The 24,673-nt window shown below is 44.1% G+C and overlaps 1 protein-coding gene across 1 annotated transcript in view; it reads left to right on the plus strand.

The window, feature by feature from the left end:
• LOC115163089 (signal-induced proliferation-associated 1-like protein 2) overlaps positions 1–24,673 on the plus strand; it is a gene marked incomplete in the record, with an annotated part of 359,029 nt that overhangs the window by 123,835 nt on the left and 210,521 nt on the right. Inside the window, 2 exon segments of the mRNA XM_029714698.1 lie at positions 16,432–16,565; positions 22,018–22,206. Coding sequence (XP_029570558.1) covers positions 16,432–16,565; positions 22,018–22,206 — 323 coding nt within the window.

The raw sequence follows: 24,673 nt of genomic DNA on the forward strand, positions 1-24,673 counted from the left end.
TCCATGCTTCCCTGTGGGAATCTCCAATTTGGATTCCAAACCAAAGCAAGTCTCTTCTTATTATTGGTGTCCTTTAGTAGTGGTTTCTTTGCAACAATTCAACCATGAAGGCCTGATTCCCACAGTCTCCTGAACAGTTGATGTTGAGATGTGTCTGTTACTTGAACTCTGTGAAGCATTTATTTGGCCCATTCATCCCCCCTCCTCTCCCCTGTAACTCTTCCCCAGGTTGTTGCTGTAAATGAGAATGTGTTCTCAGTCAACTTAACTGGTAAAATAAGGGTTGAATAAAAACATTTAAACATTTAGGCTGCAATTTCTGAGGCTGATGACTCTACTGAACTAATCCTCTACAGCAGAGGTAACTCTGGGTCTTCCTTTCCTGTGGCGGTCCTCATGAGAGCCAGTTTCATCATGGCGCTTGATGGTTTTTGCAACTGCACTTGAAGAAAGTAATAAAGTTCTTGAAATGTTCTGTATTGACTGACCTTCATGTCTTAAAGTAATGATGGACTGTTGTTTCTATTTGCTTATTTGAGCTTGTCTTGCCATAATATGGACTTGGTTTTTTACCAAATAGGGCTATCTTCTGTATACCACCCCTACCTTGTCACAACACAACTGATTGGCTCAAACGCATTAAGAAGGAAATACATTCCACACATTAACTTTTAAGAAGGCACACCTGTTAATTGAAATGCATTCCAGGTGATTACCTCATGAAGCTGGTTGAGAGAATGCCAAGAGTGTGCAAAGCTGTCATCAAGGCAAAGAGTGGCTATTTGAAGAATCTCAAATATAAAACATGTTTTGATTTGTTGAACACTTTTTTGGTTACTACATGATTCCATATGTGCTATTTAATAGTTTAATGTGTTCACTATTATTTTACAATGTAGAAAATAGTTAAAAAAATTAAGAAAAACCCTTGAATGAGTAGGTGTTCTAAAACTTTAGACCGATGTTGTATATAATAATAATCATATACCTTTAATAATTACTTTTCACACAAGTTTTACCAGTTGCTGAGAAACAAATCTAAAGGGCAGAACCAACACTAATTAGGGGTGTTCAGACTGTAAATGGTTAATGGGAATATGACATCTTTTTCCCTCCTTACCAGGAGTTCTCAGCCAGACTACTTTTTAGCTTACTTTTCACACTATAATAAACAATTATGTTTTTCTCCTAGTGGAGACCCAGTCCCTCTAGTTCTCAACCAGTTATCTTCTCTGTAAACAACAGAGAGAACCGTGTGTGTGTGTGTGTGTGTGTGTGTGTGTGTGTGTGTGTGTGTGTTTTCGGAGTGTGTCTGTGTTTTCGGTGTGTGTGTTTTTTTTCCGTGCGTTCTTTCCGTGCGTGTGTTTTTTCGGTGTGTGTTTTTTCAGTGTGCGTGTTTTCAGGGTGTGTTTTCGGTGGGTGTGTGTGTGTGTGTGTTCAGTGTTTTTATTGTGTGATATTCTCTCAACTTCCAGGAAGACCAGGGATTTGTAATGTGAGAAGTAAGGTGGTGAGGGTTGAGGGGGGAGGCAGTTGTTCCTCCAGGGGGACTAGGAGGGGGTGTGGATGGGGGGGGGGTGTCAGCATGAAACCTTGGGGCATCCAAACCACAGCACAGTCCCAGAGATCCTCATTAAAACACCACTGTGTCTAACTCTAGAAATACCACCTCTCTCTCTCAACTCAATTCAACACCATGCAGGTAATGTATTTCCTCTGTCTCTCAGTATATCTGACTACCCATCCTAAGCCCCTATAACAGCTGCTGCACCTATCTACAATTATTGAGGAGACGTAAATGAATCAGGACAGTGTGGGACATGGACAGTGTGGGACATGGAGAGTGTGGGACATGGAGGGACATGGACAGTGTGGGACATGGACAGTGTGGGATAAGGACAGTGTGGGACATGGAGAGTGTGGGACATGGAGAGTGTGGGACATGGACAGTGTGGGACATGGACAGTGTGGGACATGGACAGTGTGGGACATGGAGAACACACATATTCAGAGGAATATGACTCTCCAGTCACATGTCATCACATGGTGCTAGTGAACTGATTCTGTTAGGTCTTCGTGTGTGTGTGTGTGTGTGTGTGTATGTAGTGTGTGTGTGTGTAGTGTGAGTGTGAGTGTGAGTGTGAGTGTGTGTGTGTGTGTGTGTGTATGTAGTGTGTGTGTGTGTAGTGTGAGTGTGAGTGTGAGTGTGAGTGTGTGTGTGTGTAGTGTGAGTGTGTGTGTGTGTGTGTGTGTGTGTGTGTGTGTGTGTGTGTGTGTGTGTGTGTGTGTGTGTTAGTGAGCTGATTTTGTCTGGCTAGTGTGTAACAAGTCATGACTTCCACTTCATACAGAGAAGAATATAACTACATTCTCCACCTGTTATAATGGTGTCTGTAATACACCACCTGTTATAATGGTGTCTGTAGTACACCACCTGTTAAAATGGTGTCTGCAGTACAACACCTGTTATAATGGTGTATGTAGTACAACACCTGTTATAATGGTGTCTGCAGTACAACACCTGTTATAATGGTGTATGTAGTACAACACCTGTTATAATGGTGTCTGTAGTACAACACCTGTTATAATGGTGTCTGTAATACAACACCTGTTATAATGGTGTCTGTAGTACACCTGTTATAATGGTGTCTGTAGTACAACACCTGTTATAATGGTGTCTGTAGTACTCCACCTGTTATAATGGTGTCTGTAGTACAACACCTGTTATAATGGTGTCTGTAATACACCTGTTATAATGGTGTCTGCAGTACAACACCTGTTATAATGGTGTCTGTAATACACCTGTTATAATGGTGTCTGCAGTACAACACCTGTTATAATGGTGTCTGTAGTACAACACCTGTTATAATGGTGTCTGTAATACACCTGTTATAATGCTGTCTGCAGTACAACACCTGTTATAATGGTGTCTGTTGTACAACACCTGTTTTAATGGTGTCTGTAGTACAACACCTGTTATAATGGTGTCTGTAGTACACCACCTGTTATAATGGTGTCTGTAGTACAACACCTGTTATAATGGCGTCTGTTGTACAACACCTGTTATAATGGTGTCTGTAGTACAACACCTGTTATAATGGTGTCTGTAGTACACCACCTGTTATAATGGTGTCTGTAGTACACCACCTGTTATAATGGTGTCTGTAGTACAACACCTGTTATAATGGCTTCTGTAGTACACCTGTTATAATGGTGTCTGTAGTACAACACCTGTTATAATGGTGTCTGTAATACACCTGTTATAATGGTGTCTGCAGTACAACACCTGTTATAATGGTGTCTGTAATACACCTGTTATAATGGTGTCTGCAGTACAACACCTGTTATAATGGTGTCTGTAGTACAACACCTGTTATAATGGTGTCTGTAATACACCTGTTATAATGCTGTCTGCAGTACAACACCTGTTATAATGGTGTCTGTTGTACAACACCTGTTTTAATGGTGTCTGTAGTACAACACCTGTTATAATGGTGTCTGTAGTACACCACCTGTTATAATGGTGTCTGTAGTACAACACCTGTTATAATGGCGTCTGTTGTACAACACCTGTTATAATGGTGTCTGTAGTACAACACCTGTTATAATGGTGTCTGTAGTACACCACCTGTTATAATGGTGTCTGTAGTACACCACCTGTTATAATGGTGTCTGTAGTACAACACCTGTTATAATGGCTTCTGTAGTACACCTGTTATAATGGTGTCTGTAGTACAACACCTGTTATAATGGTGTCTGTAATGCTTTATGGTTTTACATTCATACATTTGATGGTTGAATATATTGTATATTTTTGCATAGTTGCAGTATATAGTACAGTATATAGTACAGTATATAGTTACAGTATATAGTTACAGTATATAGTACAGTATATAGAACAGTATATAGTACAGTATATGACTAGCTTTCATACTGTTTATGGCTGTATGATTCAAAGGTTCCACACCAGATGTGAAGTCTGTCTTTTAGGTAGGTGTTTTTAGAGTCTAGATGTCTGTTTGTGTTTCTAGTAAAGGCCTGCTACTCAGTGAAATGGTAACTCATGTGTTTTGGGTTTCTGTCTAGATGTCTGTTTGCGTTTCTAGTAGAGGTTTTCTGCTCAGGGAAATGGTGGAGCCTGTTTTTGGCCTTCCAGTCTTTTATCTTTGAGGTGTTTTACAGGAGGATATCTGGCTCTGTTGTCTTAAGGAGACACACGCGCTCTGTATCACCACTTTAGAGCATGCTTCATCACACCTCCATATAGATCCTATTGATCTGAACCCTGTCACCCCTGACTGGGAGGTCAACGGTTGAATTCCTGCAGGGATCACATCGCTACACAACATTTATGCCACCAGTGTAAGTGTCTTTAGATGAAAGCTAAGATGTATGATGTTGTCGTGTCTTTGGGATCATTAAACTGAAGACATGTTTATCAAATAACTCTCTGTAATTATTATTACGCGATTACACTGATTAATCGTGTAACTGTAATTAACTAGGAGGTCGGGGCACCAAGGAAAATATTCAGATTACAAAATTATAATTTTCCTAATATAACTTTCAGATATTATAATATCTGATCCATGAGTCCTCTGATTTAATGACTTATTCGTTTACCTCGTCAGTCTCATTCCAAACATCGTAAATTGTTGGTTATCTGCACGAACCCAGCCTTCACTATGAATCATCCATACATCAATTGTCTTAAAATCATTTATTTACTAACTAAGTAATTCACAGAAATGCATAACAAACAGTAGATATGGTTACAAAGACATGACAGGAGAATGTGCCCTAGTGGGCTAAACCGGCATGGCGGCTTGTTAGACAAAAGGGGAATGGGGTCAGCGGAGAAGACACTACAGATTTGATAAATATTAACAATTGAAATGCTAATCCTTTGCACATGAACGCTCACTCATTTGGGAACAATTGCAATCCATATATATATTTATGCTCAGTGTGTCGTCGGGATCTTTGTTGAAGAGTTTGTTCTGTTGGAGAGTTTTGTGTTCTCTCTCTCTCTCGGTTAGAGTGGACATTTCAAAGTGACATTCATTAATGTCGTTATAGGACAGATGTTTCGTCGGTCTTCGCGTTCAATGATACCGAATTCCTAGCTGCAGACTAGTAATCAATATCAAAGACGTGTTATTTTTCTGTCGGTATCAATAGTCTAAGAGTTTAACCATGTGGTATGGTTAAAGTTCAGAACGAGGAATGCATGGTCAAACCTTCAGCCAACTCTAATGGAGGTCAGCTCGGTCTGGTGATAGAAAATCTGGGTGGGGGTTATATTCGGAACATAGAAAAGGCTGTCTCATGACGCCAGGTCCCGTCTGGTCATGGGGGCGTGCCGATGACTTGGTGAAACTTTAAACAGAAATACAATACTCTCACATTAACATCTTACAAGCATCCCAACATATTCCAAATAGCTTTATCCTTATTCATTCATTTTATACAACCATTAGATGTAAGTCTTACAACTGAGGCTATTATATAGACAGAGCCATGGTAATGTATTGTCTCTCATGAGTTTCACAAAATTGTACCAAATGGACCAGTTCATAGCTGGATTCTTCACCGATCTTTTATACCTTCTCCAGAACATAAATGTTGTTCGGTTCTCCAGTCCTGTGAGGTGGAAGAATTCCTGGGTTCTTTATATGACACCCACTGTCTCTTTATACTGTGGCCATGAGGCGGAACATTTTCTTAGGAATTTACGACCTCTCTCACAGAGCCTGGGTAGGGGGAGATAGGGGAATGGTGCATAGAAAACCCAAAGAGGGCAACGTCATGACAATGTTATTAGATGGTTATGCAATGAGCATCATATACCACCATTATCCTCAGCATCATTGTCACGCTCGTGGTAATTGACGGACCAAGGCGCAGCATGTATTGAGTTCCACATCTTTATTTGTAGTGAAACTTCCAGAAAAACAATAAACCAACAACGAAATGTAACCTCAGTGGTGCTACATGCACATACACAGACAACGACAATCAGCTGCCTCTAATTGGGAACCATACAACAAAAACAAACATAGATATAGGAAAACTAGAACACACCCCTAGTCACACCCTGACCTACAACACCACCAATAGGGCTCTCAATTGTCAAGGCGTGACAATCATATTGCTGACTACAATACATTCTGCAAATAGAGATGGAGGAGAAGAACCTATCTAGCTTAATTATATTTGATTTATTAAATCAAATCAAATCAAATTTTATCACCCACATACACATATTTAGCAGATGTTATTGTGGGTGTTGCAAAATAGTTGTTTTTCCTAGCTCCAACAGTGCAGTAATACCTAACTAAATGTTTGTTCCCAGCTCCAACAGTGCAGTAGAATCTAACTAAATGCTTGTGTTCCTAGCTCCAACAGTAATATCTAACTAAATGCTTGTGTTCCTAGCTCCAACAGTACAGTAGTATCTAACTAAATGCTTGTGTTTCTTCCTCCAACAGTAGTATTTAACTAAATGCTTGTGTTCCCAGCTCCAACAGTAAAGTAGTATCCAACTAAATGCTTGTGTTTCTAGCTCCAACAGTGCAGTAATATCTAACTAAATGCTTGTGTTCCTAGCTCCAACAGTGCAGTAATATCTAACTAAACGCTTGTGTTCCCAGCTCCAACAGTGCAGTAATATCTAACTAAATGCTTGTGTTCCTAGCTCCAACAGTACAGTAGTATCTAACTAAATGCTTGTCTTTCAAGCTCCAACAGTAGTATCTAACTAAATGCTTGTGTTCCTAGCTCCAACAGTACAGTAGTATCTAACTAAATGCTTGTGTTCCCAGCTCCAACAGTAATATCTAACTAAATGCTTGTGTTCCCAGCTCCAACAGTACAGCAGTATCTAACTAAATGCTTGTGTTCCTAGCTCCAACAGTGCAGTAATACCTAACTAAATGCTTGTGTTCCCAGCTCCAACAGTGTAGTAATATCTAACTAAATGCTTGTGTTCCTAGCTCCAACAGTGCAGTAATATCTAATTAAATTTGTGTTTTCCCAGCTCCAACAGTACAGTAGTATCTAACTAAATGCTTGTGTTCCTAGCTCCAACAGTAGTATTTAACTAAATGCTTGTGTTCCCAGCTCCAACAGTAATATCTAACTAAATGCTTGTTTTCCCAGCTCCAACAGTGCAGCAGTATCTAACTAAATGCTTGTGTTCCCAGCTCCAACAGTGCAGTAGTATCTAACTAAATGCTTGTGTTCCCAGCTCCAACAGTGCAGTAGTATGTAACTAAATGCTTGTGTTCCCAGCTCCAACAGTAGTATCTAACTAAATGCGTGTGTTCCTAGCTCCAACAGTGCAGTAGTATCTAACTAAATGCTTGTGTTCCCAGCTCCAACAGTAGTAACTAACTAAATGCTTGTGTTCCTAGCTCCAACAGTGCAGTAATATCTAACTAAATGCTTGTGTTTCTAGCTCCAACAGTGCAGTAATATCTAACTAAATGCTTGTGTTTCTAGCTCCAACAGTGCAGTAATATCTAACTAAATGCTTGTGTTCCCAGCTCCAACAGTGCAGTGATATCTAACTAAATGCTTGTGTTTCTAGCTCCAACAGTGCAGTAGTATCTAACTAAATGCTTGTGTTCCCAGCTCCAACAGTAGTATCTAACTAAATGCTTTTATTCCCAGCTCCAACAGTAGTATCTAACTAAATGCTTGTGTTCCTAGCTCCTACAGTGCAGTAATATCTAACTAAATGCTTGTGTTCCCAGCTCCAACAGTAGTATCTAACTAAATGCTTGTGTGCCTAGCTCCAACAGTGCAGTAGTATCTAACTAAATGCTTGTGTTTCTAGCTCCAACAGTAATATCTAACTAAATGCTCATGTTCCTAGCTCCAACAGTGCAGTAGTATCTAACTAAATGCTTGTGTTTTTAGCTCCAACATTAGTATCTAACTAAATGCTTGTGTTCCCAGCTCCAACAGTGCAGTAATATCTAACAATTCACAACAATACTCAGAAATCTAAAGCAAAATAATGGAATTAAGAAATATATAAATATTAGGATGAGTAATGTCATAGTGGCATTGACTAAAATACAGCAGAGTAGAATACAGTATATACATATGAAATTGGTAAAGCAGTATGTAAACATTATTCATGTGACCAGTGTTCCATTATTAAAGTGGCCAGTGATTCCATGTCTATGTATATAGAGCAGCAGCCTCTAAGGTGCAGGTGTAACAGTCGTTGTAGTAATTGGACCAAGGCGCAGCGGGTTGCAGCGGGTTGAGTGCTCATCTTAACTTTTATTGTGAACACGACTAATAAACAAAACAATAAACGAACGAACAGTCTTGCAGGCTAATCACAGCAGTGCAAAGAACAACCTCCCACAATTCCCATAACAAACATACTCCTAAATATAGGACCTTCAATCGGAGGCAACAATAAACAGCTGCCTCCAATTGAAGGCTCAATCCCAATACCTAAACATAGATCTAAACACCCTAGCACAGGCATAGAACTATACAACATAGAACTTAACCAAAAAACCCCAGACTAATAAATAAAACACCCCTCTACATAAACACACACCCCAAACCACATAAAACAAATAACTCCTGCCACGTCCTGACCAAACTATAATAACAAATAACCCCTTTACTGGTCAGGACGTGACAGTACCCCCCCCCCCCAACAAAAAATATCTACAAAAATAAACCCCTTAAACTAAAGGGAGGGAAGGGAGGGTGGCTGCCGTCACCGACGGTTCCCGTGCTACACCCCCCCTCCCCAATCCTCCTACTGTGGAGGTGGCTCAGGTTCTGGCCTTAGTCCACCACCAAACCTGTCCACCCCCGTTGAATACCTTTGGCTGAAGCGCCTCGCTGTAGACCTCGGGCTGAAGCACTTCACTGTAGACCTCGGGCAGAAGAGCGACTCTGGAAGCTCCAGACTGTAGGTCGACTCTGGCTGTGCCAATTCCGGACTGTAGGCCGTCTCACTCAATTCCGGACTGTAGGCCGTCGCTGGACACTCTGGATGGGGTACTGTTTCCGGACACTCTGGACGGGGTACTGTCGCCGGAAGCACTGGACGGGGTACTGTCGTCGGAATTCCCTGGACGGGGTACTGTCGTCGGAAGCTCTGGACGGGGTACTGTTGTCGGAAGCTCTGGACGGGGACTGCGCACTGAAAGCCTGATGCGTGGGGCTGGTAGTGGAGGTACCAGACTGGAGACACGCACCCCAAGGCTAGTGCGAGGAGCAGGAATAGGACGAGTTGGACTGGGCTGATGCACTGGAAAGCCTGTTGTGTGGGGCTGGTACTGGAGGTATCAGACTGGAGACACGCACCCCAAGGCTAGTGCGAGGAGCAGGAACAGGACGTACTGGACTGGGCTGACGCACTGGAAGCCTGGTCCTTGGTGCTGGTACTGGAGGTATCAGACTGGAGACACGCACCTCAAGGCTAGTGCGAGGAGCGGGAACAGGATGTACTGGACTGGGCTGACGCACTGGAAGCCTGGTGCGTGGTGCTGGTACTGGAGGTATCAGACTGGAGACACGCACCTCAAGGCTAGTGTGAGGAGCGGGAACAGGATGAGTTAGACTGGGCTGACGCACTGGAAGCCTGGTGCGTGGTGCTGGTAGTGGAGGTACCAGACTGGAGACACGCACCTCAGGGCTAGTGCGAGGAGCGGGAACAGGATACACTGGGCCATGAAGCATCACTGGAGGACTGGAGCATACAACCCCTACGGCCTGAGTGCTCACTAGTTTAGTTTCTTTAAAAGATCCTTCACCTGTGATAGACACAACAGTCCTCAACGGTATTCTGTTGATTTTGGTCTTTGCCATGGTAACAACGTACAGTACCAGTCAAAGTTTGGGCACACCTACTCATTCAAGGGTTTTCCTTAATTTTTTTATATTTTCTACATTGTAGAAAAAGAGTGAAGGCATCAAAACGATAAAATAACACATATGGAATCATGTAGTAACCAAAAAATTGTTAAACAAATCAAAATATATTTTATATTTGAGATTCTTCAAAGTAGCCACCTCTTGCCTTGATGACAGCTTTGCAAACGCTTGGCATTCTCTCAACAAGCTTCACCTGGAATGCTTTTCCAACAGTCTTGGAGTTCCCACATATGCTGAGCACATCACGTGAACAAGTACAGCTCCAAACCCAACAAAGCAATAATCAATATATCAATGTTGCACTACAAATAACAAGGTAGAACAAAAACACACAATCAATAAAAATAAGAAAGAAGAAGAAGCTATACAGTACTATAGTCAGTTCCGGTACCATATTTCCAATGTGCAGGGATGCTGGACCAATAGAGGTAGATACTTTACGGGTCAGGTAACTAGACACCAGGATGTATGATAATCAGAGTAGGCTTGGCTTGATCTCTGTCTTACTCCTGACTTCTCTCTGGCTTTGCCTGGGGTTATGGTCTGTTTGATTACGACACTGCTGCGTGGTGTGCTCCTGTCCGACTCCCCCCCCTCCTCTCCTCTGCATGACATCACTACATTATTTCACACCTCCATTGTAAGAGAAGAAGGGAGAGAGAGTACATCTGAATGTACATCCTCATTGTTCTCCCAGATATCTAGATAGTACAGCAGACTACGCTACCATCCAGTGTTTTGTCCTACTTGAAATGTTTTTTTATCTGTAAGAATCTAAAGATGGTAGTTTTATAGTGTATGAACAAAGAAAAGAGCACACGGTGAAAGGCTCCACTATAGAGGGTGCAAAAATCACTGAAGCTGGAGACTCATATCTCCCTCACTAACTTTAAAACCTCTCTAGGGTATGTGGGACGAAATCGTTCCACCTACTCAACAGCCAGTGGAATCCCGTGGCGCGATATTCAAATACCTTAGAAATGCTATTACTGTCACGTCCTGGCCAGTATATAAGGTTAATTGTTTGTAGTTTGGTCAGGGCGTGACAGAGGGTATTTGTTTTATGTGGTTCAGGGTGGTGTGTTTGGTTTAAGGGTGTTTGTTTTAGTAATTCCGGGTGTTGGTTTATGTTTAGGTATTTCTATGTGGAGTCTAGTATGTCTGTTTCTATGTCTGGTGAATTGGTGTTGGGACTCTCAGTTGAAGGCAGGTGTTGTCTATCTGCCTTTGATTGAGAGTCTCATAAATGAGGGTGTGTTTGTGTTTGTGTTTTGTGGGTGATTGTTCTGTGTTCAGCCCTAGGCTTTGCCAGACTGTTTTGTTGTTCGTTCGTTTGTTAGTTCTAGTAGTTTTGTTATTTAGTATTCAGTTGTTTTTGTAAGTTAATAAATCTAAATATGAGCATACACGTACCTGCTGCATTTTGGTCCTCATTCACCAACGACAACCGTGACAGAATCACCCACCCCAAAAGGACCAAGCAGCAGAGGAAGGAGCAGACGGCGTTCGAGTTGGACTGGCGGGAGAAGTGGACTTGGGAGGAAGTTCTGGACGGGGTCGGACCTTGGCATCAGGCTGGGGAGTATCGCCGCCCGCAGTGGGAAATAGAAGCAGCCAAGGCAGAGAGGCGGTGGTACGAGGCCAGAGACGCGCTGAGGGAGAAGCACGAGAGGCACCCCCAAGAAATTTTTTGGGGGGGGCACACGGGTAGTTTGGCTAGGCGAGGGAAGAGCCGGAAGCCAGCTACCCGTGGTTATATGGAGGAGCGTATGAGGTGGGGAGCGCCATGTTTCGCTGAGAAGCGCAATATCTCACCCATACGCACGCACAGTCCGGTGCGAGTTATTCCAGCCCCTCGCAGGTGCCGTGCTAGAGCGGGCATCCAGCCTGGTAGGAGGATGCCTGCGCAGCGCATCTGGTCGCCGGTACGCCTCCGAGGACCAGGCTACCCAACTCCCGCTCTACGCACGGCTACCATCAAGCCCCTGCACAGCCCAGTCTGCCCTGTACGAGCACTCCGCTCGTGCAGGGCTACTAGTTCCATCGAGCCAAGGCGGGTTGTGCAGGAGGTAAGATCTAGACCGGCTGTGCGCCTCCATAGCCCTGGGTTTCCAGCTCCTGTCTCTCGTGCGGACCCGGAAGTGCGTCCACCCAGTCCGACTCGTCCTGTTCCCGCTCCCCGCACTAAACGGCAAGTGCGTAAACCCAGCCTCGCCAGTCAACAGTCGTCGGAGCTGCCCGCCAGTCAACAGTCGTCGGAGCTGCCCGCCAGTCAACAGTCGTCGGAGCTGCCCGCCAGTCAACAGTCGTCGGAGCTGCCCGCCAGTCAACAGTCGTCGGAGCTGCCCGCCAGTCAACAGTCGTCGGAGCTGCCCGCCAGTCAACAGTCGTCGGAGCTGCCCGCCAGTCAACAGTCGTCGGAGCTGCCCGTCAGTCAACAGTCGTCGGAGCTGCCCGTCAGTCAACAGTCGTCGGAGCTGCCCGTCAGTCAACAGTCGTCGGAGCTGCCCGTCAGTCAACAGTCGTCGGAGCTGCCCGTCAGTCAACAGTCGTCGGAGCTGCCCGTCAGTCAACAGTCGTCGGAGCTGCCCGTCAGTCAACAGTCGTCGGAGCTGCCCGTCAGTCAACAGTCGCCGGAGTGGTCAGACTGCGCTGACCTGCCGGAGTGGTCAGACTGCGCTGACCTGCCGGAGTGGCCAGACTGCCCTGACCTGCCGGAGTGGCCAGACTGCCCTGACCTGCCGGAGTGGCCAGACTGCCCTGACCTGCCGGAGTGGCCAGACTGCCCTGACCTGCCGGAGTGGCCAGACTGCCCTGACCTGCCGGAGTGGCCAGACTGCCCTGACTGCCCCGAGCCGACAGACTGCCCAGACTGCCCCGAGCCGACAGACTGCCCAGACTGCCCCGAGCCGACAGACTGCCCAGACTGCCCCGAGCCGACAGACTGCCCCGAGCCGACAGACTGCCCAGACTGCCCCGAGCCGACAGACTGCCCAGACTGCCCCGAGCCGACAGACTGCCCAGACTGCCCCGAGCCGCCAGACTGCCCAGACTGCCCCGAGCCGCCAGACTGCCCAGACTGCCCCGAGCCGCCAGACTGCCCAGACTGCCCCGAGCCGCCAGACTGCCCAGACTGCCCCGAGCCGCCAGACTGCCCAGACTGCCCCGAGCCGCCAGACTGCCCAGACTGCCCCGAGCCGCCAGACTGCCCAGACTGCCCCGAGCCGCCAGACTGCCCCGAGCCGCCAGACTGCCCCGAGCCGCCAGACTGCCCCGAGCCGCCAGACTGCCCCGAGCCGCCAGACTGCCCCGAAAGGCCAGACTGCCTGGAACGGCCAGAACCTGAGCCGCCTCCAATATAGGTGGGTTGGGGAGGGGGGGTGTAGCACAGTGCCGTCGTTGACGGCAGCCACCCTCCCTTCCCTCCCTTTAGTAAGGGGGAATTTTTCTTTTAGGTATTGTTTGGGGGTATTTTTGTTTTGTTTTTGTTTTTAAGGTGCTTCTGGGGTAGCACCTTTAAGGGGGGGGTACTGTCACGTCCTGGCCAGTATATAAGGTTAATTGTTTGTAGTTTGGTCAGGGCGTGACAGAGGGTATTTGTTTTATGTGGTTCAGGGTGGTGTGTTTGGTTTAAGGGTGTTTGTTTTAGTAATTCCGGGTGTTGGTTTATGTTTAGGTATTTCTATGTGGAGTCTAGTATGTCTGTTTCTATGTCTGGTGAATTGGTGTTGGGACTCTCAGTTGAAGGCAGGTGTTGTCTATCTGCCTTTGATTGAGAGTCTCATAAATGAGGGTGTGTTTGTGTTTTGTGGGTGATTGTTCTGTGTTCAGCCCTAGGCTTTGCCAGACTGTTTTGTTGTTCGTTCGTTTGTTAGTTCTAGTAGTTTTGTTATTTTGTATTCAGTTGTTTTTGTAAGTTAATAAATCTAAATATGAGCATACACGTACCTGCTGCATTTTGGTCCTCATTCACCAACGACAACCGTGACAATTACTTCAATTTCTCAAACATGTGACTATTTTACACCATTTTAAAGACAAGACTCTCGTTAATCTAACCACACTGTCCGATTTCAAAAAGGCTTTACAACGAAAGCAAAACATTAGATTATGTCAGCAGAGTACCCAGCCAGAAATAATCAGACACCCATTTTTCAAGCTAGCATATAATGTCACAAAAACCAAAACCACAGCTAAATGCAGCACTAATCTTTGATGATCTTCATCAGATGACACTCCTAGGACATTATGTTATACAATACATGCATGTTTTGTTCAATCAAGTTCATATTTATATCAAAAACCAGCTTTTTACATTAGCATGTGATGTTCAGAACTAGCATACCAACCACAAACTTCCGGTGAATTTACTAAATTACTCACGATAAACGTTCACAAAAAACATAACAATTATTTTAAGAATTATAGATACATTGGCACTCACCAAACTCAGATTTACTATAAGAAAAATTGGATTACCTTTGCTGTTCTTCGTCAGAATGCACTCCCAGGTCTTCTACTTCATCCACAAATGTTGTTTTGGTTCAAAATAATCCATAGTTATGTTCAAATATCCTCTGTTTTGTTCTTGCGTTCAAGACACTATCCGAACGGTGACGCGCGAACGCGTATCGTGACAAAAAATGTCAACATTTTCCATTACTGTACTTCCAAGCATGTCAAACGCTGTTTAAAATCAATTTTTATGCAATTTTTCTCGTAAAAAAGCGATAATATTCCGACCAGGAGACGTCCTTACCGTTCAAAGACTCAAAATCTAAAATGGACTCTTCACGTGCACGCGCACCCCCGTCTCATTGTTCTCAGATCGACCACTTACCAAATGCGCTACTGTTTTTCAGCCTGGGACAGCAGAGTCATCATTCAACGTTCTGGCGCCTTCTGAGAGCCTATGGGAGCCTTACAAAGTGTCACGTTACAGCAGAGATCCTTTGTTTTCAGTAAAGAGAGTGTAGAAGGCCAAGAAATGGTCAGAGAGGGCACTTCCTGTACATAATCTTCTCAGGTTTTTGCCTGCCATATGAGTTCTGTTATACTCACAGACACCATTCAAACAGTTTTAGAAACTTTAGGGTGTTTTCTATCCAAATCATATATTCTAGTTTCTGGGCAGTAGTAATAACCAGATTAAATCGGGTACGTTTTTTATCCGGCCGTGCAAATACTGCCCCCTATCCCCAACAGGTTAAGTATCAGCTGTCAGAGCAGCTCACAGATCACTGCACCTGTACATAGCTCATCTGTAAATATCCCATCCAACTACCTCATCCCCATATTGTCATCTATTTTTTTGCTCCTTTGCACCCCAGTATCTCTACTTGCACATTCATCTTCTGCACATCTATCACTCCTGTGTTTAATTGCTGAATTGTAATTACTTTACCACCACGGCCTGTTTTTTGCCTTACCTCCCTAATCTTACTACATTTGCACACACTGTATATAGACTTTTCTATAGTATTATTGACTGTGTGTTTGTTTATTCCATGTGTAACTCTGTGTTGTTTGTGTCGCACTGCTTTGCTTTATCTTGGCCACATAGCAGTTGGAAATGAGAACTTGTTCTCAACTGGCCTACCTGGTTAAATAAAGGTGAAAAAAGGGTCTCTAGTCTCCCAGGGATCCCTGCTGTTGTTCTAATCTTTACTGTAATCAAGAACCTACAGAATCTGGCAGAGGACAGACTCAGTGCATAGACTATAATGGCTCATCCCAGATAACTATTAGCATTAAGCCCAGTGAACTATTAGCATTTAGACCAAATAACCATTATCAATTAGCCCAGCTAACCATTAGCATTTAGCCCAGTGAAATATTAGCATTTAGACCAGATAGCCATTACCAATTAGCCCAGCTAACCATTAGCATTTAGCCCAGTGAACTATTAGCATTTAGACCAGATAACATTACCAATTAGGGTTTGGGGCTAAGGTTAGGGTTAGGGGCTAGGTTAAGGGTTAGAGAGTTAGGGATTTTAGGGTTAAGGGTTAGGGTTAAGTTAAGGGTTAGGTTTAGGAAAAATAGGATTTTGAATGAGAATACATTTTGATACCCAAAGAAGTCCTGAAAAGTCACATAGATAACCCTGTGAGTGTGTGTATGAGCATAACCCTGTGTGTGTATGAGCATTAGCATCAGCATAACCCTGTGTGTATGTGCATCAGCATTAGCATAACCCTGTGTGTGTATGAGCATTAGCATCAGGATAACCCTATGTGTGTATGAGCGTTTGCATAACCCTGTGTGTGTATGTGCATTAGCATCAGCATAACCCTGTGTGTATGTGCATCAGCATCAGCATAACCCTATGTGTGTATGAGCATTAGCATAACCCTATGTGTGTATGATCATTAGCATTAGCATAACCCTATGTGTGTATGAGCATTTGCATTAGCATAAGCATGAGTGTGTGTGGAGCTATTTGTCTGGGCATGTAAAAAGTCAGTTTGTCTGATTGTTCCTGTCTACCCTCTCCTCTCCTCTCCTGTCCTGCAGAACACCAGAACTACTTTGGAGTGGATGGGAACCTGGGTCCAGTAGCAGTCAGCATCAGGAGAGAGAAGCTGGATGAAGGGAAAGAGAAGGAATGGATGCAGTACAACTACCGAGTCACCTTCAGGACCAGTCAGGTAAAAAACAAGACATAGAGGATTGGAGGAAGGGAGGGAGGGAGGAAGAGTTGAGAGAGATATTTCTATTGAATGGGCGTACCGTCACAGCAGCAAGATTTGTGACATGTTGCCACAAGAAATTGGCAACCAGCGAAGAACAAACACAATTGTAAATACAACCCATATTTACATGTATTTATTTTCCCTTTTTTACTGTAACTATTTATGACCGACCGCCTCGATTCGGTCTTATGTAGCAACATTTTAAATAGTGTTTTTGACATTGGATAAAAGTAGAGACTCCGAGCTAGAAAATGGTCTATCATACACTACAGTTGAGGAACATTGGGAAAGTAATTCTGCTTTGAAAGTTGATATACTTGAAACCCTACTTTTGAGGAAATGATCCTTGAATGATATGGTACCTACTGGAGAGCACCCCTACACCCATTCAGCATTGTTCACACCCTCTTAAGCCTTAGCCCCACCCATCTCTTTAAGGATTCACATGTGAGGCAATGTGGTAAACACACGCTATATCAAATAAAGACACGCTATATCTACGTTTATTTGTCACATGCACAGGATACAGAAGGTGTAAATGGTATATCTAAAACAGAAAGTGTCCAGATAAAAAATATTGAATAAATATTAAATGCTTACCCAGACACATTGATGGAAGTGAAGGAAATGCTATAACCACCCCTCACCCACATTTAGCTAAGTGGATGGGTCACTATTGTCTAGACTTTTTATACCTCCTGGGCCGTATACAGCATTCCTCACTGAGTTCCCTGAATTCCTATCGGACCTTGTAGTCATGGCAGATAATATTTACATTTTTGGTGAGTTTAATATTCACATGGAAAAGTCCACAGATCCACTCCAAAAGGCTTTCGGAGCCATCATTGACTCAGTGGGTTTTGTCCAACATGTCTCCGGACCTACTCACTGCCACAGTCATACTCTGGACCTAGTTTTGTCCCATGGAATAAATAGTGGATCTTAACGTTTTTCCTCTTAATCCTGGACTATCGGACCACCATTTTATTACGTTTGCAATCTCAACAAATAATCTGCTCAGACCCCAACCAAGGATCATCAAAAGCTGTTATAAATTCTCGGACAACCCAAAGATTCCTTGATGCCCTTCCAGACTCCATTCACCTATCCAAGGACGTCAGAGTACAAACATTGGTTAACCACCTAACTGAGGAACTAAATGTAACCTTGCGTAATACCCTAGATGCAGCCGCACCCCTAAAAACAAAACTCATTTATCATAAGAAAATAGCTCCCTGCTATACAGAAAATACCCGAGCCCTGAAGCGAGCTTCCAGAAAATTGGAACGGAAATGGCGACACACCAAACTGGAAGTCTTCCGATTAGCTTGGAAAGACAGTACCGTGCAGTATTGAAGAGCCCTCAATGCTGATCGATCATCCTATTTTTCCAACTTAATTGAATAGAATGAGAACAATCCAAAATGTATTTTTATACTGTCGCAAAGCTAACTAAAAAGCATTCCCCAGAGAGGATGGCTTTCACTTCAGCAGTGATAAATTCATGAACCTCTTTTACGAAAAGATGATGATCATTAGAAAGCAAATTACGAACTCCTCTTTATATCTGCGTATTCCTCCAAAGCTCAGTCGTCCTGAGTCTGCACAACACTGCCAGGACCTAGGAACAAGGGACACACTCAAGTTTTTTAATCCTATATCTATTGACACTTTCATGAAAATAGTAATGTCCTCTAAACCTTCAAGCTACAGACTGGACCCTATTCCAACTAAACTACTGAAAGAGCTGCTTCCTGTGCTTGGCCCTCCTATGTTGAACATAATAAACGGCTCTCTATCCACCGGATGTGTACCAAACTCACTAAAAGTGGCAGTAACAAAGCCTTTCTTGAAAAAGCCAAACCTTGACCCAGAAAAATATTTAAAATTATCGGCCTATATCGAATCTCCCATTCCTCTCAAAATGTTTTGAAAAAGCTGTTGCGCAGCAACTCACTGCCTTCCTGAAGATAAACAAAGTATACGAATCGGGGCGTGAGGTAGCCTAGTGGTTAGAGCGTTGGAGTAGTAACCGAAAGGTTGCAAGATTGAATCCCCGAGCTGACAAGGTAAAAATATGTTGTTCTGTTCCTGAACAAGGCAGTCCACTGTTCCAAGGATGTCATTGAAAATAAGAATTTGTTCTTAACTGGCTTGCCTAGTCAAATAAAAATGCTCTAGTCTGGTTTTAGACCCCATCATAGCACTGACTGCACTTGTGAAGGTGGTAAATTACCTTTTAATGGCATCAGACCGAGGCTCTGCATCTGTCCTCGTGCTCCTAGACCTTAGTGCTGCTTTTGATACCATCGATCACCACATTATTTTGGAGAGATTGGAAACCCAAATTGGTCTACACGGTCAAGTTCTGGCCTGGTTTAGATCTTATCTGTCGGAAAGATATCAGCTTGCTAGCAAGTTAACAGTATGCTTTAACTTGAAATAAAAATGACTGTCTGACAACATTAGAAACTTATATCTGGAAAATGTTGCATGGATGAACACTTCACAGCAGACTGGAATCATTTAACTCCGTTCTGTTTGTAGCTACATCTTGTCTGGCAAGCGTTTCTGGTTCACACTGACCGTGGCCTGAGTAGAAAGTAGCCCATCACTTTTTCCTACTGATCTGTCGATAGCGCCTGCTAAATTCAGGGCATCAATGTTGATGAGAAAAGTAGCAAAACGTTTATAGTTCTCGATTGCTAACGGTATATATTTCAAAAACAGTGCGGTAGTCAGTCAGTCAGCCAGTCAGCCAGTAATGACTCTGTTAGTCAGCCAGTCAGCCAGCCAGCCAGTCAGCCAGTCATGACTCTGTTAGTCAGCCAGCCAGTCAGTCAGCCATGACTCTGTTATTTGGCCAGTCAGCCAGTCAGTCAGCCAGTCAGTCATGACTCTGTTAGTCAGCCAGCCAGTCATGACTCTGTTAGTCAGCCAGCCAGTCAGTCAGTCAGTCAGTCAGCCAGCCAGCCAGCCAGTCATGACTCTGTTAGTCAGCCAGCCAGTCAGTCAGTCAGCCATGACTCTGTTATTCGGCCAGCCAGCCAGTCAGTCAGTCAGTCAGTCAGCCATGACTGTTATTCGGCCAGTCAGTCAGCCAGTCAGTCATGACTCTGTCTGTCAGTCAGCCAGTCAGTCATGACTCTGTTAGTCAGCCAGTCAGTCAGTCAGCCAGTCAGCCAGTCAGTCAGCCAGTCAGTCATGACTCTGAAAGTCAGCCAGTCCGTCAGCCAGTCAGTTAGCCAGTCAGTCAGTTAGCCAGTCAGCCATGACTCTGTTATTCGGCCAGTCAGTCAGCCAGTCAGCCATGACTCTGTTATTCAGCCAGTCAGTCAGCCAGTCAGCCAGTCAGCCATGACTCTGTTAGTCAGTCAGTCAGTCAGTCAGCCAGTCAGTCATGACTCTGTTAGTCAGCCAGTCAGTCAGCCAGTCATGACTCTGTTAGTCACTCAGTCAGTCAGCCAGCCAGTCAGTTAGCCAGTCAGCCAGTCAGTCAGCCAGTCATGACTCTGTTAGTCAGCCATTCAGTCAGTTAGCCAGTCAGTCAGTCAGCCAGTCATGACTCTGTTAGTCAGCCAGTCAGTCAGCCAGTTATTTAATCAGTCAGTCAGTCAGTCAGCCAGTTAGTCATAAAGTCAGCCAGTGAGTCAACCAGTCAGCCAGATAGTCAGCCAGCCAGTCAGTGTGTCAGTCAGTCAGCCAGTCAGTCAGTCAGTCAGTCAGTCAGCCAGTCAGTGTGTCAGTCAGCCAGTTAGTTAGTTAGTCAGTCAGTCATCCAATTAGTCATTCAGCAATTCTGCCAGCCAGTCAGTTAGTCAGTCATCCAGTCACTGAGCCAGTCTCTCATTTAGTCAACCAGACAGTTAGTCAGCCAGTCAGTGTGTCAGTCAGCCAGTCAATTAGTCAGTCAGTCAGTTAGTTAGTCAGCCAGCCAGTCAGTTAGTCATTCAGTCAGCCAGTCAGTGTGTCAGTCAGCAAGTCAGCCAGTCAGTGTGTCAGCCAGCCAGTCAGTCAGCCAGCCAGTCAGTCAGTCAGCCAGTCAGTGTGTCAGTCAGCCGGTCAGTCAGCCAGTCAGTGTGTCAGTCAGCCAGGTAGTCAGCCAGTCAGTTAATCAGTCATCCAGTCAGTCAGTCTCTCATTTAGTCAACCAGGCAGTTAGTAACCCAGTCAGTCAGTCAGCCAGTTAGTCAGCCAGTCATGACCCTGTAAATCAGTCAGTCAGTCAGTCAGCCAACAAGTTAATCAATCTGTCAGTCGCTAATCAGTCAGCCAGTTAGTCAGCCAGCTAGTCAGTCAGTCATATAGTTTGTCAGTCAGCCAATCAGTCAGTCAGCCATTCAGCCAGTCAGTCAGTCAGTTAGTTAGTCATTCCGTCAGCCAGTCAGCCAGCCAGTCAGCCAGTCAGTCAGTCAGTTAGTCAGCCAGTCACACACAGACAGACTCAGCTGTCAGTGAATGACTCTAGGGGGTCTGCTCTCTGAATACTGAAGGTGAAACAGATGCAGTATGCAGGAGGGGGGGGATGTCACTGATATTAAATGTCAGTCCTGGTTTGAAGCGTAACCTTTTCTCCATATTTCAACTAAATGGGTCACGCCAGCCCTCTCCTCTCGGTCACAGAGACAAGGTTAAATCCCCTGTTCAGTCACTGATGGCAATGGTGTATCTGCACTGCAGTGAACACTCTCTCTCACACACACACACACACACACACACACACACACACACACACACACACACACACACACACACACACACACACGGGATGGGGTGGAGGGATGGAGAGAGTGGAGGGATGGGGGTGGAGTGGGGAGTGGTGCAGGGGCCTAAACCCTCATTCTCACGCTCTCTCTCAATTCAATCCAATTCAATAGACTTTATTGACATGGAAGGTTAAATTACTTACGTTGTCAAAGTAAACATATAACAAAACTCTCTCCTCTCTCTTTCTCATTTTCTCTCTCTCATTTTCTCTTTCTCATTTTCTATCTCTCTCTCTACCTCTCTCTCTCTCTCTCTCTCTCTCTACCTCTCTCACTACCTCTCTCTCTATCTACCTCTACCTCTCTCTCTCTCTCTCTCTACCTACCTCTACCTTTCTCTTTCCCTCTCTCTCTACCTACCTCTACCTCTCTCTACCTACCTCTACCTCTCTCTACCTACCTCTACCTCTCTATCTACCTCTCTCTCTACCTACTTCTACCTCTCTCTCCCTCTCTCTCTACCTACCTCTCTCTACCTCTCTCTCTACCTACCTCTCTCTACCTACCTCTAACTACCTCTCTACCTACCTCTCTCTACCTCTCTCTCTCTCTACCTACCTCTCTCTCTACCTCTCTCTCTCTCTCTCTCTCTGTCTCTCTCTCTCCCTCTCTCTCTCTCTCTTTCTCTCTCTCTCTTCCAGTTAACAACCCTACGTGGGGCAATCCTGGAGGATGCGGTCCCCTCCACAGCGAGACATGGTACAGCCCGAGGCCTACCTCTAAAAGAGGTTCTGGAATATGTGATGCCTGAACTCAACATCCATTGTCTCCGTCTGGCCCTCAACTCCCCCAAGGTCTCCGAGCAGCTCCTCAAACTGGATGAACAGGGGGTGAGTACGAGGGGTAGGGGATAGAGAGAGACAGTGTATTGTAGGGTTGGGCTACATGTAGAAAGGGATGGAGTATAGGCCAGTGTCTGAGGCTGGCCCTCAACTCCCCCAAGGTCCCCGAGCAGCTCCTCAAACTGGATGAACAGGGTGAGTAGAGTAGCACAAGGGTTAAGACGTTTGTTCTCTGGTGTTGAGATGTTTGTTCTCTGGTGTTGTGATGTTTGTTCTCTGGTGTTGTGATGTTTTTTCTCTGGTGTTGTGATGTTTGTTCTCTGGTGTTGTGTCATGTTTGTTCTCTGGTGTTGTGATGTTTGTTCTCTGGTGTTGTGATGTTTTTTCTCTGGTGTTGTGATGTTTGTTCTCTGGTGTTGTGTCATGTTTGTTCTCTGGTGTTGTGTCATGTTTGTTCTCTGGTGTTGTGTGATGTTTGTTCTCTGGTGTTGTGTGATGTTTGTTCTCTGGTGTTGTGATGTTTGTTCTCTTGTGTTGTGTGATGTTTGTTCTCTTGTGTTGTGATGTTTGTTCTCTGGTGTTGTGATGTTTGTTCGCTGGTGTTGTGATGTTTGTTCTCTGATGTTGTGATGTTTGTTCTCTGGTATTGTGATGTTTGTTCTCTTGTGTTGTGTGATGTTTGTTCTCTTGTGTTGTGATGTTTGCTCTCTGGTGTTGTGATGTTTGTTCTCTGGTGTTGTGTGATGTTTGTTCTCTGGTGTTGTGATGTTTGTTCTCTGGTGTTGTGTGATGTTTGCTCTCTGGTGTTGTGATGTTTGTTCTCCGGTGTTGTGTGATGTTGTACAGGTTGTGAGTCGGATCCCTGCTGGATCAGAACAGAATGTTACAGATGTAGACGTTGTCTAGATTTATGTATGTTCTTGAAGTTGATTTGTTTTTTTGCCTGCTTTTCCACCTTTGTATTTGATAGATACCATTAGGGAAGAAGTTAACTCCATCTCTCATAATAGAAATAATCCAGTTTCTAAACTGTCTGATAAATGAATCTCTCCTACCTGTCATGGTTTCAGTCAATATCACACTGCAGCTGGATCAATATCCATCCAGACATACTGTAGATATCACACCGATCTCTCTGACACAGTCTCTGCTGAGAGAAGTCTCAGTCCACAGCCCACATTGCACCCACTGGACTCTAATGCACAATAAGGAATAGGGTGCTATTTGGGATTCACTCTCAGAGCACATGGAGTAATATAGTCATATGTGATTGGTTATTATGTATTCTGCTTTTCTGGGTGAATGGTAGAGAGACCATGCTGTATTATCTGTTTAAATTAGATGTTTATCAGAGGAGGATAAATGAGATGTTTATCAGAGGTGGATGGTAGAGAGACCATGCTGTATTATCTGTTTAAATGAGATGTTTATCAGAGGAGGATGGTAGAGAGACCATGCTGTTTTATCTGTTTAAATGGGATGTTTATCAGAGGAGGATAAATGAGGTGTTTATCAGAGGAGGATGGTAGAGAGACCATGGTGTGTTTTCTGTTTAAATGGGATGTTTATCAGAGGAGGATAAATGAGGTGTTTATCAGAGGAGGATGGTAGAGAGACCATGGTGTGTTTTCTGTTTAAAATAGATGTTTATCAGAGGTGGATGGTAGAGAGACCATGCTGTATTATCTGTTTAAATTAAATGTTTATCAGAAGAGGATCGTTGAGAGACCCTGCTGTATTATCTGTTTAAATGAGATGTTTATCAGAAGAGGATGGTAGAGAGACCATGCTGTATTATCTGTTTAAATGGGATGTTTATCAGAGGAGGATGGTAGAGAGACCATGCTGTTTTATCTGTTTAAATGGGATGTTTATCAGAAGAGGATGGTAGAGACCATGCTGTTTTATCTGTTTAAATGGGATGTTTATCAGAGGAGGATAAATGAGGTGTTTATCAGAGGAGGATGGTAGAGAGACCATGGTGTGTTTTCTGTTTAAATTAGATGTTTATCAGAGGTGGATGGTAGAGAGACCATGCTGTATTATCTGTTTAAATTAAATGTTTATCAGAAGAGGATCGTTGAGAGACCATGCTGTATTATCTGTTTAAATGAGATGTTTATCAGAGGATGATGGTAGAGAGACCATGCTGTATTATCTGTTTAAATTAGATGTTTATCAGAAGAGGATGGTAGAGAGACCATGCTGTATAATCTGTTTAAATGAGATGTTTATCAGAGGTGGATGGCAGAGAGACCATGCTGTATTATCTGTTTAAATGAGATGTTTATCAGAGGAGGATAAATGAGATGTTTATCAGAGGTGGATGGTAGAGAGACCATGCTGTGTTATCTGTGTAAGTGAGATGTTTATCAGAGTTGGATGGTAGAGAGACCATGCTGTATTATCTGTTTAAATTAGGAGTTTATCAGAAGAGGATGGTAGAGAGACCATGCTGTATTATCTGTTTAAATGAGATGTTTATCAGAGGAGGATAAATGAGGTGTTTATCAGA

Source organism: Salmo trutta, chromosome 2 (assembly GCF_901001165.1).
Source record: "Salmo trutta chromosome 2, fSalTru1.1, whole genome shotgun sequence".
NCBI classification, from domain to species: Eukaryota; Metazoa; Chordata; class Actinopteri; order Salmoniformes; family Salmonidae; genus Salmo; species Salmo trutta.